At 46.0% G+C, this 18114-nt stretch overlaps 1 protein-coding gene across 1 annotated transcript in view; it reads right to left on the bottom strand.

Annotated features, from left to right (window-relative positions):
* LOC135831088 (uncharacterized) overlaps nt 1–18114 on the bottom strand; it is a 134630-nt gene that overhangs the window by 99667 nt on the left and 16849 nt on the right. The window contains exons 14-40 of the mRNA XM_065343344.1: nt 17938–18009; nt 17382–17456; nt 17021–17092; nt 16528–16605; nt 16174–16248; nt 15567–15638; nt 14511–14588; nt 13767–13838; nt 13498–13587; nt 11582–11650; nt 11061–11135; nt 10807–10875; nt 9492–9566; nt 9209–9280; nt 8991–9056; nt 7539–7607; nt 6977–7048; nt 6260–6334; nt 5926–6006; nt 5126–5194; nt 4696–4776; nt 4206–4339; nt 3501–3671; nt 2936–3232; nt 1873–1969; nt 1307–1378; nt 411–470 (exon numbers count right to left, since the gene is read on the bottom strand). Coding sequence (XP_065199416.1) covers nt 411–470; nt 1307–1378; nt 1873–1969; nt 2936–3232; nt 3501–3671; nt 4206–4339; nt 4696–4776; nt 5126–5194; nt 5926–6006; nt 6260–6334; nt 6977–7048; nt 7539–7607; nt 8991–9056; nt 9209–9280; nt 9492–9566; nt 10807–10875; nt 11061–11135; nt 11582–11650; nt 13498–13587; nt 13767–13838; nt 14511–14588; nt 15567–15638; nt 16174–16248; nt 16528–16605; nt 17021–17092; nt 17382–17456; nt 17938–18009 — 2388 coding nt within the window. The remainder of the gene's footprint in view (nt 1–410; nt 471–1306; nt 1379–1872; nt 1970–2935; nt 3233–3500; nt 3672–4205; nt 4340–4695; nt 4777–5125; nt 5195–5925; nt 6007–6259; nt 6335–6976; nt 7049–7538; nt 7608–8990; nt 9057–9208; nt 9281–9491; nt 9567–10806; nt 10876–11060; nt 11136–11581; nt 11651–13497; nt 13588–13766; nt 13839–14510; nt 14589–15566; nt 15639–16173; nt 16249–16527; nt 16606–17020; nt 17093–17381; nt 17457–17937; nt 18010–18114) is intronic.

The raw sequence follows: 18114 nt of genomic DNA, 5'->3' as shown, positions 1-18114 counted from the left end.
GTTCCTGCTCCGGGCACCCCCCCCTGGTTTCTGATATCTCGAACGTGCATTTAACTATCTAGATCACCCCTGCTATTGACCCCGCTTGTTTTTCACGATCCATTGCTTCTTGCCTCCCCGGGTAATTTCAATCTAGCTGTTTCTGGCTAGTATCAGTTCTATCACACTTATCAATCGTCCTTATTGGCGTCACGCCATCGTGGAATAAAAGAATAATAATAATAAATACATCGGGGCGAACGCCTCCACGGCATTTTGAGCACTTTTTGCATACTAAGTGAATCCCTCGTAATAGTCAAATGTGTTGCTGTTCCAAGGAAGGTGTTCTACAAAAAAATTAAACCTTGAAAGCCAAAGACGTTCTGACGTCCCTCCTATACAACTGGCCAGCAACACAACGTAAGCCTCACAGGTATGCGATAGTCCTTGATGAGGAATCGAAGCTGTTCAACAAGTTGCCGGACATGTTTCTAAAGCACACAAACCATCCAGAGAAGTACATATGGTAAATAGCAGGCACCCAGAACACCTTTCTTTTTTTTTAAATAGTTTGGTTTACAACCAGAGCATGATCAGCTTGTCATGTGCAGACATAACTGCCTCAAGGACAGGGCGATATGATTAAGATTCTGGACCTCCGGGACAATTATTCTCCACACTATGGCGAATTCTGTACAGGTGTACTTGTTTCACAACATGTCCATCACAGAGTATTTGGCAATGATCACGGTTAACCAGCCCTGTTGCGTGTAGCCTCCTACACAAAACATGGCTGGTTACGGGTCATCACATGCGTATCACCACTGGTGTTCATGCAATGCGGGGGAGTACCGAGTAATTCCCCCTAACTCATCACCTGAACAGTACACTATTACTGGTGGCTGATAGCAGATAGCCAAGATTGCCACACAGCCGGGAACCACTTCAATTGTAGCCATGGCTACGCCTCTAGTCACAGCTCACGACATGTGCCCAAACTATTGCCTACGTAATCCTAGTTGAACATGACTTTACGAGTATACTATAGACCAGCTTTGACACATGTGCCTAGCATGTGAGAGTCAACGGCAAGGATGGGCAGTGCAATGCCAAGGTTCTATGAACACATCCCCTCGCGCTTGCTTTGTCTTCGGCTTTTTCTCCTGCTCACTGCGACGCACTTCACAGGAATGCCATCGTGCTGAAGAAGTCTCGTACTCTTCAAACTGAATCAATGTTCTGTACAATGTTAGGTAAGAGGTCATACACAAGTTTAACAAGAATTCACCGGCACGGTGATAGTAGAAAGGTTACTGTAACTACTCACAACCTAGCCAAATTGGTCAATCTCGAAAGGGCGCCAGTCGGAACGCTCCTGATGCGATTGTTCGACAAGTCCCTGACATCACACACAACAAATCATAAAGCCATTGGATGCATAGCAGTGTAGCAGATGTCACTCTTTGAGAGAACGGGCCTTGCATCCACATGCATTCGCCCAAGATGATTAAATGTGCACAAACACACACACACACACACACACACACACACGCACACACACACATACAAAACGACGTACTCACTTTACTAAACTCAGTACATTTTGCTCACAAAGTCACGCACCACTCAAAACGCAGTATTCACAAGAGTATTAGATGAAAAATGAGTAGATAAAATTTCGTTGCTCATTCCTACATATCCAAAAAATCAGCAAGAAAAAGAGGATGAAGATGTCGTTCTAACTCTGTGTTCCACGCACAAGGCGATCACCATGAATATGATCATGAATATGAAAAAGGATCATATCGCTCAGTCAAGATACTGGCACAGTGCTTTGCTTCCATCTAGGGCAGTCATCAGTGCTCCAAAAGGGGAACATTAAAATCTACTCACAGGAGTCGTGTTGTGGTTGGTATTCCCGGAGGAAAAACTGGCAGATTGGAACACTGCACACTGTCTCCCATACAAACACAGTTGCTGTTTTCACAGGCTAAAGCAAGAAGCAATCGGTTGTATCAGGAGAGAGAGAGAGAGAGAGAGAGAGAGAGAGAGAGAGAGAGAGAGAGAGAGAGAGAGAGAGAGAGAGAGAGAGAGAGAGAGAGAGAGAGAGAGAGAGAGAGAGAGAGAGAGAGAGAGAGAGAGAGGGAGGGAGGGAGGGAGGGGGAGGGAGGGAGGGAGGGAGGGAGGGAGGGAGGGAGGGAGGGAGGGAGGGAGGGAGGGAGGGAGGGAGGGAGGGAGGGAGGGAGGGAGGGAGGGAGGGAGGGAGGGAGGGAGGGAGGGAGGGAGGGAGGGAGGGAGGGAGGGAGGGGGAGGGAGGGAGGGAGGGAGGGAGGGAGGGAGGGAGGGAGGGAGGGAGGGAGGGAGGGAGGGAGGGAGGGAGGGAGGGAGGGAGGGAGGGAGGGAGGGAGGGAGGGAGGGAGGGAGGGAGGGAGGGAGGGAGGGAGGGAGGGAGGGAGGGAGGGAGGGAGGGAGGGAGGGAGGGAGGGAGGGAGGGGAGGGAGAGTGTGTGAGAGAGAGACAGAGAGAGACGGAGATAGAGAGAGAGCAAAATACAAGAATATGCAATGATTGTGTACATCACCCATTTATAATTAGCACAAAGTGATCACAGTAATGAAGCATGAGCATTCGCTCTACATCATAGCATTGTATGGCCGTGAATGCCCCACCATGAACACCAGAACACACCAAAACTATTCCCCATGCAACTGAATTGAAATGCCTATTGGTAGTAGCTGCACATTATGCATACAATGTAAGAGCCCATCACTTTCATATTACCAGCTGGTATTCTATCATATTCTTCTCTTTCAACATTCCAATAATTACAGGCCACAGGCCTAACCACAGCCATGTATGTGAAAATGGCAATAGACAAGAAGAACAAGAAGAGACTTGGGTAAATTCCCCATTCTATAATCAAGAAGTTATATTGATCGGTTAGTTGGATTCTTACCAAAAGGAGCAAATATAGAGACTGCGTTCACGCCACCACATGTTGTGTTGCCACATTCAGACGTGCAGAGCCTTTCGTCACTGAATCCAAGATGGGCGAAATCTGAGAGGCAACCGCACGCGCTCGAGCCTTTCGACGACACGAACGGCGCGGCGAGAAGGTAACCAAGTGAGCTGCAGTTGGCTAGGCAGCTCTCAATCGTGAATGCATCCTCGTGGGCGGTTTGGCCGAAAGCGTAGCTTCCAGCGGCAAGTTCCAAAGTGTTGGACGTGTTAAGCTGAAAACAACCATAGCGTTCTACATCGCGATATGCACAGCAGCAGCAGCAAAAGAAAAGTCAGTTCAATATGTCGTCGGATGGACATAAAGTACAGAACGGAAAGCTAGCCAAAAGCAATTGAACACAAACGTAGACATTTCAGTGCCAAACATACGTGTCACATCCAGTAAACTGTAGTAGTAGTAGACATTTCAACAACTACCTGAATCAACGTACATACTGGCATAGTGAATCAACACATGCATTATCTTCTGACATGCTCCTTCACTATTCAGAGGTACTCACCGACTTGGTATTGCTCACAAGCTCTACCCGTCCAATAGAAAGAACAGGCGCACAGGCCACCTTGTACAGGACATGTGCTGTTAACATTGGGTCGGTAAGCATACGGTTCTAGCTCATCATTGCATGCGCAGCTCCGATTGCAGTCCAAACCCCAAGTGTTGTTGGCACAAACTAAGGTTGAAAAAGAGCAGAAACAGAAATGAATTCTTGTAGTCGACAAAGGAAAACCGCCTATAGAGGTTGTACACATGATGTAATGGAGGTGGGCCATATGCACACGGTGTAATGGAGATGGGCCAGCGCATTCCCTCATGGGCACTGAGTATACAGCATGAGTCGGCGGTTTCGCTCAAGCTAGTGCATTGTTGTGCTGCAGCTTTTCCACCCCATACAGAGCATCTCAGCTAATAGTGTAATCTCATTACCTCAATACTCCGCACCGACCCACTATCACACACTATACTAAAACCGTACACACATTGCGTCTCGAGTCCACACAAACTACAATCCTCTTGTAACCCATGCACTCTGGAGCCTCATATCCAGGCTCTATCAAGTTGGCCCAAGGCAAGCTCAATCTCAACACGTTCGGACAGTTCGACAAGCAGATAAAACCTCTGCTTTTAGGCGCTCGTATTCGCTAAAGTATGGTGCAAACTGGCAAGAAATTCAGAGACTAAGATAGCCCAGCCCCTAGTCACTTACCACAGTCACCGATATCCTGGCGCAACAAATATCTGTAAGGCCCTCCCAAATCCATCAGGTCCACGATGTTGGAAGCCAGCCTGTTGACTGCATCGTCAAAACAAGTGCTGTTGAAGTAATTGCCTGTGCTTGTGCTGAAATATTAACAAATGAGGCAGCACATTGGTAACAACACCATAAACACAGTGGATTGTTTCATCCTTGTGTTACTCCCAAAGCCCGCAGCTTGCTTTCGGTCGATCGCTAATGGACACCTGCGTGAAGTGTGTGGTGTACCGCACTGTAAGCCTGATAGTATTCCTCTCACTGCAGCAGACAGAGGTGTGCTGTGTAATACTTGCACATGCTATTGCAAGAGCTTCCAATAGAATCGTCCATGTTCACGATTATGCGAGGCTCACTTTTGCACCGGCATAGACACCACGTCGAATAATGAAATATTTAACAGCATGCCAAGCAAACTATACACGGTGTTCTAGGTTAAACTTACAGCTTGAGGAAACTACTTGCATTGGTGAAGATCCTCTCGAATGATGCACTGTCATAGAGAAGTTGGTTATAAGACACATTTCTGAAACAGAAATAATCCAAACAGAGACTACTCCATTGCACTCCAAACAACGACACGGGAACACAGTAGAGAACACACAGCACCGACTTCCCTCTATGCTCTATGCTTATTGTGTCTTTGTCTTTGTCTTATTGTAGCAAGAGATCCAACAAGATCATGCAAAAGAGAAAATATTCACTGGTCGAGGGAATGGAAAAGGGATAAGCATAAGAGAAGATATAGTTTTAATATCAAATTCCCACAGGAAGACACCAAATGTGACCATGGCAGTTTGCCTAACGAAGATAATTCAACTATTGGCTACTAATACTAAGCCTCAAAACACAGAGCAAGTGATGTTCCTACATACATGAGCGAAATGCCAACGTCGTCAGGTAGGACCCTGTCCAAACTCTTCAGCCTATTGCCCTGGAGATAGCTGTGACAGATACAAAAAAATAGAACAGACAGACACTACACTTGCACATATATCATGATTACAACCATCGAGTCTGCAGCCAGAATGATTCCAAGCCGAATGCTATGCGGTGACAACTGCCCTGACCTAAAAGTACCCACAATGCCACATTCGGCTTAAGCCCAGAGGGGCAAACGGAGCTGCAGAGGTGTACCAGCATGTGCATGCACACAACACACACACACACACACACACACACACACACACACACACACACACACACACACACACACACAGATCGTGTATTAAACACTGTAGCGCTCCTGTTCGTCACAGGATATGACCGGTAAGATTTACACTAAATTTCCGGCATGGAAACAGCAGGGGCGGCACTGCCACCACCACTACCAACAGCGGTAGTACAGTAGAGTCGCGCGCTGAAGAACGCGGAGCCCAAGAACGTCCAGCCTGAAATTCTAAGAACACCACAGCCTAAAGCTAAGAACGGCGGTGTTGGTTTTCTGGCAGCTTGTGGAATACATATGATCCAGTACGGATTGTTTCTAAGAACGTGCTATAAGAACACAGCCAGATTGCAGAAAAAATAAGAACGTCCCAGGCTAACCCCTTGGAAACAACGTTCTTGGTCGCGCGACTACTGTAGCAGCATCACCAACAGCAGCACTGACAGCAGCAGCACTGATAGCAGCAGCAGTACCAACAGGAGCAGAAGGAGCAACAGCCTAACTTACAGATACGACAACACGGTCATATTGCCCAGTACTGGAGAGAAGTCTACTGTAGGATTGGCCAGCTGGTTGTAAGACAAGTCGCTGTGAAAGAGCATGACACCCAGTGATAAACAGTTGTTACACAGGATCACAACGACATGCATAATACATATCAACCAATGGAAATCTCAAGATTGCTTCATCTATACATACACAAACAACAATGTTCCAAGCTATAGAAGAAAAAACCAAGTTCCAAATTTTTTACATGGCTTTCAGTTGTATCCCTTTATCGACACATTGCATGAAAACAAGCTATCAAACAATAACCTTAAAACCTGACTAAGAGACTTACAGCGAAGAAAGGCGATGAAAGGTACCAAGTGTGCTGAGGCGACTGAAAGATGAGAAGCTATTATGACTGAGATCTCTACAGAATCAGGAGCAGAAGCATACAAAACAAGCTGTTGAATGTGCAAGGTCAAAGAGGCAGAGAGAAGGGCACACCAAAGTTCAGCAAGCCACCCTCCAACAAGGTGTCCACAATTGAGTGCCTTCAAAGCTGGACCGGTGCAAGGTTTCAGTCAATACTGGGTATACCTAACCCACATGAGGTCCAGCAGGTAAACACATGATGGCACTGTACCTACACATAATAACAATGTTTCTGTGTACACACAGATAACATTAAACACCTGATCGAGTAAGTATATATACATGTAGCCGGGATCCGTATGATGGTGGTGAAGGCGAGACTGGCCCACAGTTCATTCCAACCATGGGAGAATGTGATGGTGTAAGACACATCTCATCTTACCAAGCTTGACACACGTTTGAACACCGTGTTTATCTTCTGTCCCTAATCACCTTATCCGAGTTCAAGTTTATACGGCAGCTAAGGTGCATGTGAGAATCTCCTCCCCAAAGCTAACGTTACGAGTAACATCTTGCAATCTGACAATGTTTGCTCACGCGCATCACAAGTTCCGTGACGGGTATGACAGCTTGATACATTCATAAAATCCCATCTACATACTGTATTGGGCTCAGACTGTATTGGGCTCAGACTTACAAGGTGTGCATAGCCGGTGCAGCAACATAAAAATTTCCGAGGAACGTGCTCATGGTATTCTGCGAGGCATTTCTGCAAGAGTTCAGCATTCAAAGGCACAAATAGCACATCAGTGACTGTGTACCGTAGAATGCTCCGAGACTACACTGTTGCAAAACGTGTGCACGGCACACCTGTGCAATCTTGTCCACAGCATTCTTTCGTAATGGAAGCACAGGGCAGAATTGTGCATGGATAAGATTTCAACATAATATCCTCATCACTGCCGTGAGCTCTGAACAGTGAGCATGCTATCAATACTAGGGAATCAAATAACTCCTCCCCCAAACGCACATATCAGATGGGTGACTACACTCTGCTGGTATTGCTACATGTACAAACAAACAGCATTGGCCAGAAGATCTTCTCCACAGGAAGATCCTTGGTAAAGATGAGGATTTCCGAACAATAAAAATGTCATGCACTTCACTAGTTCCTCTTTGAACTGCATCAATTCTCAACATTCCAACGGCATCAAAGACTGCCATGCTGTAAATCAGTACTCTAAAGAGCCAAGACGTACAGAGACACGAGGGAGGTATAGTTGAGGTCCACAAATGGCAGTATTCCCAAGGAATTCCGGCTGACATCCCTGGTCATAACAGGCAGGATAAAAAGGCCACACATACATGGTATTACTATTCCTTCCGTTTTTGAACCTAGAAGTCAGAACCGTGTCTCTCCCTTCTCTACCCTTGGTTAACCCTTCACCGGCAAGTGCATTTTGTATATGAAATCCATAACATTGAGAAGGATGCCAATAACTCACAACGAGGGCACATTTTGTGCAAGTTATGTTTTCTGGGAAGACTGGTACTACTTCTTGACCATGGAAAAAATTATTTTCACATACCACACAGCTGCTAAATTGGCACCTATACGTCTAAATACGGAAATTGTACATATTGCAAATCGTCAGATTCCGACATTGACATGATACTGCCAAAACAAGTCGACTTCGAAGCGGAAACGAACGCCATAGCCATCACAGACTTCAGTGGCCGTGCCTCGCTCGCAATTGAGAGCAGCAGCGCCCCAGAATCGCTGTTCGATGGCTCCGTAAGGTCGTGCGCAAGTCGCGCTGCGCTGCTGTCACTCAGGTACGTAGAAAGTCGATGGCCTAAAATTCCGTCTCTGGGAGACTGTCGACACGGGGATCACTCTCGATGGCTTTCCCACCATAAGCACCATCAGATTCTTCACGTACATCACGACGACATCGTCTTCAGCAGCTGAAGCTTCCGATATTTGCGTGAGTATTTACTTGGCGTGCGCTCAGCTCCGCAATTTGAAATTTGCTTGCATCGGCGGCTGGAACGAAGTATTTATCTACCGGTATCTGTCGCCGGTCCTAGAGCGAAGGTCTGCTAGGTCCTCGTCGGAGAAGTCATCTGAGGACGAAAGGAACTCACTGCGCAAGAGGAAATGCATCTGACGATGTTTTGACGGAGGCAGACGGCATTGTCGGCGCGCGTGTATTTCCGTAAGTTTTCGATCGCGCAGTTCTCAATGAAATCAAATGGGACACGCGTAGATCTCTTCAGCTACAGGTAGGATCATACCTAGACTGTGTGAGGGCCACTGGAAATCCTCGTGGGCTGATGCTTCCTGTCATACCAGGCATGGCTTTAGTATGCAGTATGGGGCTGCCGGTAAAGGGTTAAAAGAAGTGTAACGTAGGATTGTGTGAGGGTGGCTGAATGGGCAACCATAACTATTCCGGCCTATTCTTGACACCAAGAAAGAACATGAGAAACAACGTTTCTAGAAGACACTTGATTGGTGTGAATGACAAACACGATGGACGTCATAGTGTTTGACATCTTGCAGGACATGGAATGTATCAAGGCAATCAGGGGAAGCCTGAAACAAGTTGCTTACCACAAGCCACTCCCGCACATGCAAAACAACAAAATCCAAGAGTCTCAAGATAGCTGAATCGTGAAGTGACGTTAGTACAACATAGCGTACTTACAGTGTCCTCAACTGCAGACCAGAGAGCATTCTGCCCAGATAATAAATCCCGTTGCCTGCCAGGGATCTACAAATAGGTCAAAACAAACATTTTTTTCAATTTAGCCATTGGTCAAACGTCATGCAAAGAGAAATTTAAGGAAGTGGATGCCACTGGAGAATGGTATGTCCTGCAAAATGCTTCAAGAAAAGAAACATGACGAATATGGGTGCACTCACAGGTCGGTCAAGGCACCTAGCCAGCTGAAGCGATACGATGTATTCAGAAAGAGAAGGTTGTCATCAAGGTACCTGTAAAGTGCAACAGACAGACCACCAGAAAGATAGACAGACAGAAACCCAGAGGAATGAAATGGTGGTCAAACATACATGTACAACCAAATTGGTTGACCGATATCCCACTGCTCAACGAGTCGACCGCTCAAATGATAGATCAACATATGGACAGACAAATTCATAGGCTACGAATCACATCAACACCAAATCCTAAACCTTCACGTACAGGAATAAATTTTCAGTCCTATTGACGAATATCCTCTCTTCTGGAATGCTGCTGATCCTGTTGCTGCGTGCTCTCCTGAAAAGACAGACAGGCAGAGTGCAGGGAAATCCATGCAGATTTAGACAGTCATGATAAACCAGGCTTGCTAGAGGGCCTGGAATAACATAGCGTGACAATGTACAATGGTAAGAAGCTACACTAACCGTCCAGAGATACAAGAATAGAAATCACGACCATTAGGTGCATTGTTGTGACGGCAGCCTACTCTGATGGTGCATTGTTGTGAAGGCACCCTACTCTGATGGTGCATTGTTGTGACGGCACCCTACTCTGATGGTGCATTGTTGTGACGGCACCCTACTCTGATGGTGCATTGTTGTGACGGCACCCTACTCTGATGGTGCATTGTTGTGACGGCACCCTACTCTGATGGTGCATTGTTGTGACGGCACCCTACTCTGATGGTGCATTGTTGTGAAGGCACCCTACTCTGATGGTGCATTGTTGTGACGGCACCCTACTCTGATGGTGCATTGTTGTGACGGCACCCTACTCTGATGGTGCATTGTTGTGACGGCACCCTACTCTGATGGTGCATTGTTGTGACGGCACCCTACTCTGATGGTGCATTGTTGTGACGGCACCCTACTCTGATGGTGCATACCAGGGCATAACTGTAAGCTGGGTAGGCGCTGACCTGATCACCAGCTCAGAATTATCATGAAAGCGCAGAGTTCACAGCCCTCTGCCCTCTACCCATAGTCTTTTTCTCGTAGACTGGCAGGAACGGAAGGAAAGGGGCTGCTGTTTGGCCACTCAAGGAAGTTCAATCCATCTTTCATTCAATCTTGAAATTATAACCACCTCAGTATACTGAAGTATGGTCGTGAGGTCTTGAAAGCAGAAGACTCAATACAGGGCCGTAGCAACCGAAAACGGAAAAAGGCGACCCACAATTCGTTTAAGGGGGGGGGGGTCGTCAATGATGTCTATTTCTGGTCAAGTACACTATTAATTTGACGGGACCACCTGACATCCCAGTAATAGGGTCCTGCAATAGTACAGTCAACTTTGCGTATAACGACACTCGGCGGCGGGGCATCAGAAAAGTGTCGTTATTCGCGAAGTGTCGTTATACCCGAAGTCTCATTATATGTATTCAGGTAGAATGGACTGTGCTCTGGGCATGGAAACTCTGTCGTTATTCGCGAATTGTCGTTATATCCGCAGTCGTTATTAGCGAAGTTGACTGTAGTTAGCTTCCGGCTGCAACAGGTACTGAGAGTTTGACAAGGTGTGAACATAAGTTACTTACAGCTCTCCGAGCCTTGAGTTGTTGAACATGTCAGCAGTGAGATTAGTAAGCCGATTGTGGTCAAGGTCACTGCAAGCAAAGGAAATCAGGAAAGCAAACCAACCATCATGCTCATTCTCGCCAATACAACTTGGCAAAGCAAAGACAATGCCATATTAACCGATTTCTCTGAAGCCAGAGAAGCCAGAGAAATGAACTGAAACTGGTAATACTAATACTACTGAGTAATGATGCTAAGGACTCTAGCCACTCACATTACTCCCAACTGGGCTCTTGCGAGGCAACCAGACAGTAGGCTTGCAGATGTCAACGAGTTATAACTTAGTTGTCTGAAGGCAAAAGTCCAGGAGAACAACACACAAACCAAACATGATGTTCACGCGTACCCAAGAAGTCCAGAACACTGTGTAAAATCCACCAACATGATTGCTGACTACAGTAAAACCTGGTGTAAGCGACCACCTGCTCGTAACGACCGTTTTTCCATGCACCGACAGTTTTTCCATGCACCGACAGTTCTACACAGACACAGTGGGACACAGTGGGACCTAGTTCTAAAGACCACCTGCCTTTAACGACTTCAGCCAGGTTTTACTGTACCATAAGGGCCAATCGACAACATATATGTAACAGCTGATTGTTCAAGCAATAAGTCCAGCATAACTATTTCATATTGACACTCAGGGGGAGGGGGAGGGCTTTGCTACCCGTATGATATACAGAGCATACAAAGAGGTCGAGCAACAAACAGTGGCCATGCAACGAGTTTTCTTACGCTGCCAGGATTCTTGGGTTGGCGAAAACATTGTCTCCAAGACGCTGCAGTTGATTGTACCGCAGGTTGCTTTCAAAGACAAATGGATAGATTCGGACAACCAAGGAATTGAGTGAGCTTGAGAAGAAGCCCGCCAAAAACTGAGTTGCAGTCTACAAGAACTTCCAGCTGTTTTCAGCTCAAGGCTCAAAGGCTGGGACACCATGCCTAAACACTATGTGCATCGAACATGCATTCACAGAAACTCCTAAAGTCGCATGTTTCTTGAAGACCAACAGGTTCAGCAGACTAAAAACCTGAAAGCACAGTAACCAAAGAACTAAACAAAAACTCAAACTTCAGTGCTGTGGGGTTCATCACCACACGGCCGTTCAAGAAGAAGAGTCTAGTGCCCAGAATAATAGTACTTGGTCCGCGTCAGCAATATTGTCGCATATCTTTTGACAACTTGAACTTAGACTTTGGACAACAACGTGTGCACTTGAGGTGATAAAACTTGGTACGATGGAAGTTAAGGTGTAGAATGACAACTAGCCATGAGGAATTTATTGTCCAAGGAAGGGTTCATACTTTTTTGGTCCCCCTCGTCGCTGCTCTCGGCACTGGTGACAAACATTTTTGCTCGGGATCGACTCTCTCGCTTTCGCAAGCTCATCTCTCTTCCTCTCAGCTGCCTGGCTATTTCTAAAGGGAAGTCGATCGTGACGGTTGCCTTCTCTATAGGACTTCGCATGGGCAGCACGACTACCTGCGTGGTTCAAATCAGTCGCCATTCTTTGCAAGATTTTATATTGAACGACGGCGACGCATACAGTACTTTTAAATCTCCACAATGTCACAATGTCCTGGATACTCTGTCCTGGATACTCTGTCCTGGATACTCTGTCCTGGATACTCTGTCCTGGATACTCTGTCCTGGATACTCTGTCCTGGATACTCTGTCCTGGATACTCTGGATACTCTGGATACTCTGGATACTCTGGATACTCTGTCCTGGATAATCTGTCCTGGATACTCTGAGTGTTGAGCGGGAGGTGAGGGAACTGCGATCTCAGCTAGGCGAGCGATGTCCGAAGTGAGCAATCTCAGCCGTTTTGCAACATGAAACTGATTCCGAGTAGCCGATTGCTTTCTTGCGCGTCGTGCTGCTCTTGCCTGCGCAGTGTGACAAGATAATATATTTGATGCGGTGTGGTATCAATCAGAATCACCCACCCGTCGCTCTCGAAATCAACTCGAAATCTAGCTAGACCTTTCAGTTAGGCCAAAACAAAAAATAGGCTTGTTTCCGGTCGGCAACCCCTCAAAAAGGAGACTCGGTCGGCCGGAATGAAACTTTTTTTGGATACTTTTTTTTGGTTCCTCAATCGTTGTGGTATTGATGGACAAGAGCACCTACACATGTACATTGTACATATATCATGGCAAGGATCAATGTCAAAGTTGACTGACTCACTGTTCTTGTACAGCATGTGGTGTATTCCAGTTTTCGTACATCCTGAGAAATCAAGTAAACATTTCGAGTCCTTCCAGCTCCGTTATTCTAGCTCGTATCGAGCCCGGAGGTTTTCGAGCCGACAGCTGAGAATCTCTGCTACCTTGTAGGTGTTTCGATTGTGGAATTCGGTTGAGATTTGACTGAGTTATGACTAGTTGAGTGCACTTGCACACATGGCATTGCCACCGTTTGTATACATTTGGGACCAAAAAAAATTTCAGAATTTGGGAAAAAGTGGCCCGGTCGGCCGACCGGAAACAAGGTCATTATTTGTTTTGGCCTTACTAGTAAACTAACTTGGTATTTGAAATTGGGATGAAATGGGCTGCCAAGTAAGCATTGGGTTGAATGGCAACATAAAAACAAAGCCGAAAGATAAGCGACAATATTGATGACGCGGACCAAGTATAATACTCACATGTTCAGAGTCAGAAAGCTGAATCCACCATCTAGAACATTGTCAAACACCCCATCCTTCAAAGATGTCAGATTATTGTGATCCAGGTCGCTGAAAAAAGGGCATCAGAGGGCAGCAGAAAGCAGCAACAATAGACGGGCAATAGCTCTTTGGTAAGAGGTTCTCTTCTCGCATCCCTGAGAGGCCCAACCTGAAGGAAATAACACTTCAAAGAGCTCACAAAGGTCCATTTCCCCAACGCTCACATGCAACTGTGTGTACACACTTACATCGACGTTGTCATATTCAAACCAGCAAAAGAGCCGCGCCGCAGTTCTGTGATACCGCATGAAGACAACTGCCTGCGGGGTACACGGAGGAAGAGACAAAGCAATGGTGCAACTTCCAGTACACAATAGTCCAGGTCACTTCACTAGCACTTGGCACAATGGCCTGTCTCAATGCACAATGTGTGGTGGTTTTTGCTCCTCATTCCACCTGCCGAGCATCCCCGAAAGCCCCTTACAGCTAGTCACAGTCAGGTAAAATCCTTTCAGGTACCATACTGCACACTCCACACACTGGAACTCCTTTTTCCACACTTGGTTTCGCCTGCTAAGACTCCACTTTAACATTCACGGTATCTAGTCGTCTCCCAGACCACACATATAGCAGCCCCACGGCTACAAGAACCATATTTTCTGGAGTGCAAGCTGCACTCGAAACACCAGTAATTCACCCCAAAAAAGGGTTGGTGCGCCTTATACTACGATGGTCAAATTAACCGTGATAAACATGGTAGATGTCTGTATTTCGTGACAAATTTCTGCATGCGGCTCATACTCCAGTGCACCTGGTACTCCGGAAAATATTATGGTCATAAAAAGTGAATTTAGTCAAAGCTTCTTTCCTAGCCTGGGCTCCGGCATAACACTCCAGTACACTGACCACCATGGGGTGATGTATCAGACCAAACACCACAAAGCTCTTCATGGAAGACAAGAGAAGAATTCCGCCGCTATGGCCATACTTACAGGGTAGCCAGGTTCTTCAGGCCCAGGAAAACATTTTTCCGGCTCAGCTCATCACTCAGGTTATTTCCATTCAAAGACCTACATGTACATGCACACATCAAAACCGTGACAATCGAAACAGTGCATGCAAGTCCATTTCAGTTAAGGCTGGCCCAAAATTAAAACATGGCTGTCAGTGTCGGAGCAAGCCAACACAGCTACAACAAAAAATAACGCACCCCACTTCATACAATAATAAGTGCAGGCGAAACCCAAAGGACACAGCAAACCTCCTCCTCCCTTGCACATCCTCCCACTAAAAAACATCTTGACAGAGTCTGCCACTAAGACCCTTACACCACAAATCAGCCTCTGCAATAGAAACTAAGGAAGCGCATTTTACTGCTAGCCTTGACGATTTCTAGCAGACATCAGTGAAGAGAAATACAGTAGTTGTAGAAGGCCCTCAATACTGTAAATATACAAAATTTCGGCGCTGCAAAATTTCGGCACTTCACGATTTTTGACATTTCGGCGGCGATTTATTTTCGGTGTGGGGTAGAGGGCATGGTATAGTGCGACAGATGCTGTGAAATATTTCATCGGCGTTTTAATTTAGGCGTTTTGGGTCGGTGCCGAATATAGCCGAAATAAAATAGTTGCCGAAAATTTGTATATTTACAGTATACAGCAGCTACATAACAGCAGTGTACATGTACACACGTGTGAGAAAAGGCTGCCTTTTTGTTATGAAATTATCACTGAACTCCGCTGCTCATACAGTGTACATACATAAAGTGTCCATGTTTATGCCACTCAACACAACCTGTGTGAAGTAGTACGTCTATAGGCATGTCAGCACCCAGCTACTAGGTGTGCTTGCACAGTGTCCTTGCACCGTTTTGTGCAATCTGGCATCATTCGCATTTCCAAACTTTGAAAAAAACCTACAGAGACATTCCCCACTGCAATGTGAGCTTCAGTTGCCTGAGCTGCACTGATGAGCCATGATGGAGTAAAACATGAAGTCAATACTCACCAATACAAAGACCTGTATGCCAATCATTCATCACTTACAATATCCACATATTGCTGAGTCCAAGGAATGCATCGCTGTCAATGGAACTGATCCGATTATCGTTGAGGTAGCTGTGAACAAATGATCAAAAAAGGCACAAGCTTAACATGGATAAAGACTCTTAAAGAGATGGAGCGATACAGCATAGTCGCAGTACACCAGATATCAGTTTTATTGAGCCATGCATGGCATAAGCAGACTTTGCACGGTTGATGTAGATATGGCACAACACACCATGCATAGAGAAAGAGGGGATATAGTCACAGATTGACGTGCGGCCAACACTCGGGAAAATACGGCACATTGTTCATTGCCCGAAGAGCAAATTGTGGAATGATGCTGCTACCAGCTCGTGATGCTACCACTGTTGCTGCCAGGCCATGTCAACAAGATGCCGCCAAGCAGCACAATTCCACCCACTACCAATTAGAACTTGGACGTGGCCCAATTCACACCACAATCCACACCACAAACATGAAAATATATACAAAACCCAAACACACGAAGGCCATCCCTCGTACGCAAACTGCCGTAACATTGCTACTTCCCACTGTGAATGCAAAACAAACACCAGAGCAGCATGCAGCTTCGGCATGGAGAACTCACAGATTGCGTACTACAGATCCAGCTGCCTGGAATGTTGAACCATTGAGACGCTCGATGAGGTTGTTGCGAAGGGACCTGAGCAATAGCCACAGCCAACATCAACCCTGCATTAATACTGCTAGAAACAAAACAAGACGAAGTGCAATTGCAAAATATACACGCCATTGGCAGCACCATTTTCCCGACACCTATTTCCGCTTGTAGTATGTTGCACACAGCATGCCATACTGGGTGGAGCGAGCACCAATGGAACACACTTGCAGAATCTCACTGTGAACCACACTTCCAGAGATTAGAACGTCTGCCAACTGTTTACAGTGGCCACATAACTAAGAAACGACACACATCGCTTACAGGAGCATGGTAACAGGAGACACAGGACCAGAGAATGAACCAACTTCAATTGCCGTTATGGAGCAGTTGTTCATAGAACTGCAGAGAACAACAGTGTGGAAACAACACACCACATCCCAGGAATTCCGTCTATGCGATCTACTGGAAATGCAAACGCGTGCACTAGGAAGCAATACACTAAGGTTAACTGGTCTTGTACCCGACCAACCTCTCTGGCGGATTGGACACAAAAGATTTACCAGTACAACACTGTCTTCAAAACCTGCAGGGTATTCGTATTGTACACCCTTGTGACTTTGAACGAAGAACTCACTTTGTGAGTCAACTGCATGCCACTACTGGTCTATGACTTGGCCATGGATACACTACAAACATGTGAGTGGCATTACACAGAACACCTATTACTAGTATACCAAGCTACACATTGAGTGAAACGTCCAGGTGGAAAATGCCTCCCCGTTCGCACTATGAATATGCACCGAGAGAAGCCTACAGTTCTTGCAGCTGAGTCAAATTCGTAAGTAGTGTCCTTGGAACCGTGCCAATTGGGTTGTCAGACAGATCCCTGCAAAATATATGATACACACAACACACGCAGCACATTGATACATGCATGTATATGTACACACACTCAAGAAGGGTCGCTGGTGGTAGATGGTCGTCTATGGCAGACTTGACCGTATGTACTATTCAGTATGTCCAGGAATTTTCTCAGGAACACATGGAAGGCATGCATACAAGCAGATATTCTGACACCAAAACAGAAAAAAGTCATAGAACCTCACCATGCATCCATTCTAAAGAAACAACCATTATGTTATTATGAGGATTCGCTGCACAAAAGGCATACTCACAACTGGACCAAACTTCTTGGGAAAATTCCTGATGAGTTGAGGCTGTCATAGGTCAGCAAATTGCCATCCAGAACCCTGCGACAGCATACAACATGCAGGAATGCATGTTGCATGTACTGAATATGATCGTAGTTATTATCGGAAGGCTAAGAATGGCTCGATGTACAGTGATGAAGAGTGACTCTCTCTTTCTCTCTTGTCTCTTTCTCTTTCTCTCCCCCCCCCCCTTCTCTCTCTCTCTCCCTTACTTTTCTTTCTTCCATACCTCCCAGGACACCCTCCAGGAATCAGTTACATCATCTGGCATCGCAGCCAACAAGAACACTCGTCGGGAGGCCCATTTTTACGTGAGGTGTCTTAGAACTTTGTCTATCGAGAAGGACTTATTCCATGCTTTCTATTATTTCCCTGATAGGGAGTTATGTAGAGCAGCCCTTGTGTCCTAATATTCGCTGTGAAACCTAGAATGGAGAGCACATTCTCCCTAATGATCAATTGAATGTATACATTGGAGAAGAAATAGAGCACAGAACTTTCACTATTGGCATAGACTTACAGTGATATGAGGACTGGAAGCTGAGAAAGACCGCCATTGATGATTGATGATATCCTATTGTTTCTGAAGCTCCTGTAGGAACAACAAAATGTGTTGGTAGTACGGAAAACTAATCACCAGCAATAATTAGGACATTAATTAAATGATGATGCGTAAACTGTACCACACCATATAGTT

This window comes from Sycon ciliatum, chromosome 1 (assembly GCF_964019385.1).
Source record: "Sycon ciliatum chromosome 1, ocSycCili1.1, whole genome shotgun sequence".
In the NCBI taxonomy this organism is placed as follows: Eukaryota; Metazoa; Porifera; class Calcarea; order Leucosolenida; family Sycettidae; genus Sycon; species Sycon ciliatum.
This window is presented reverse-complemented; position numbering and strand designations above follow the sequence as displayed.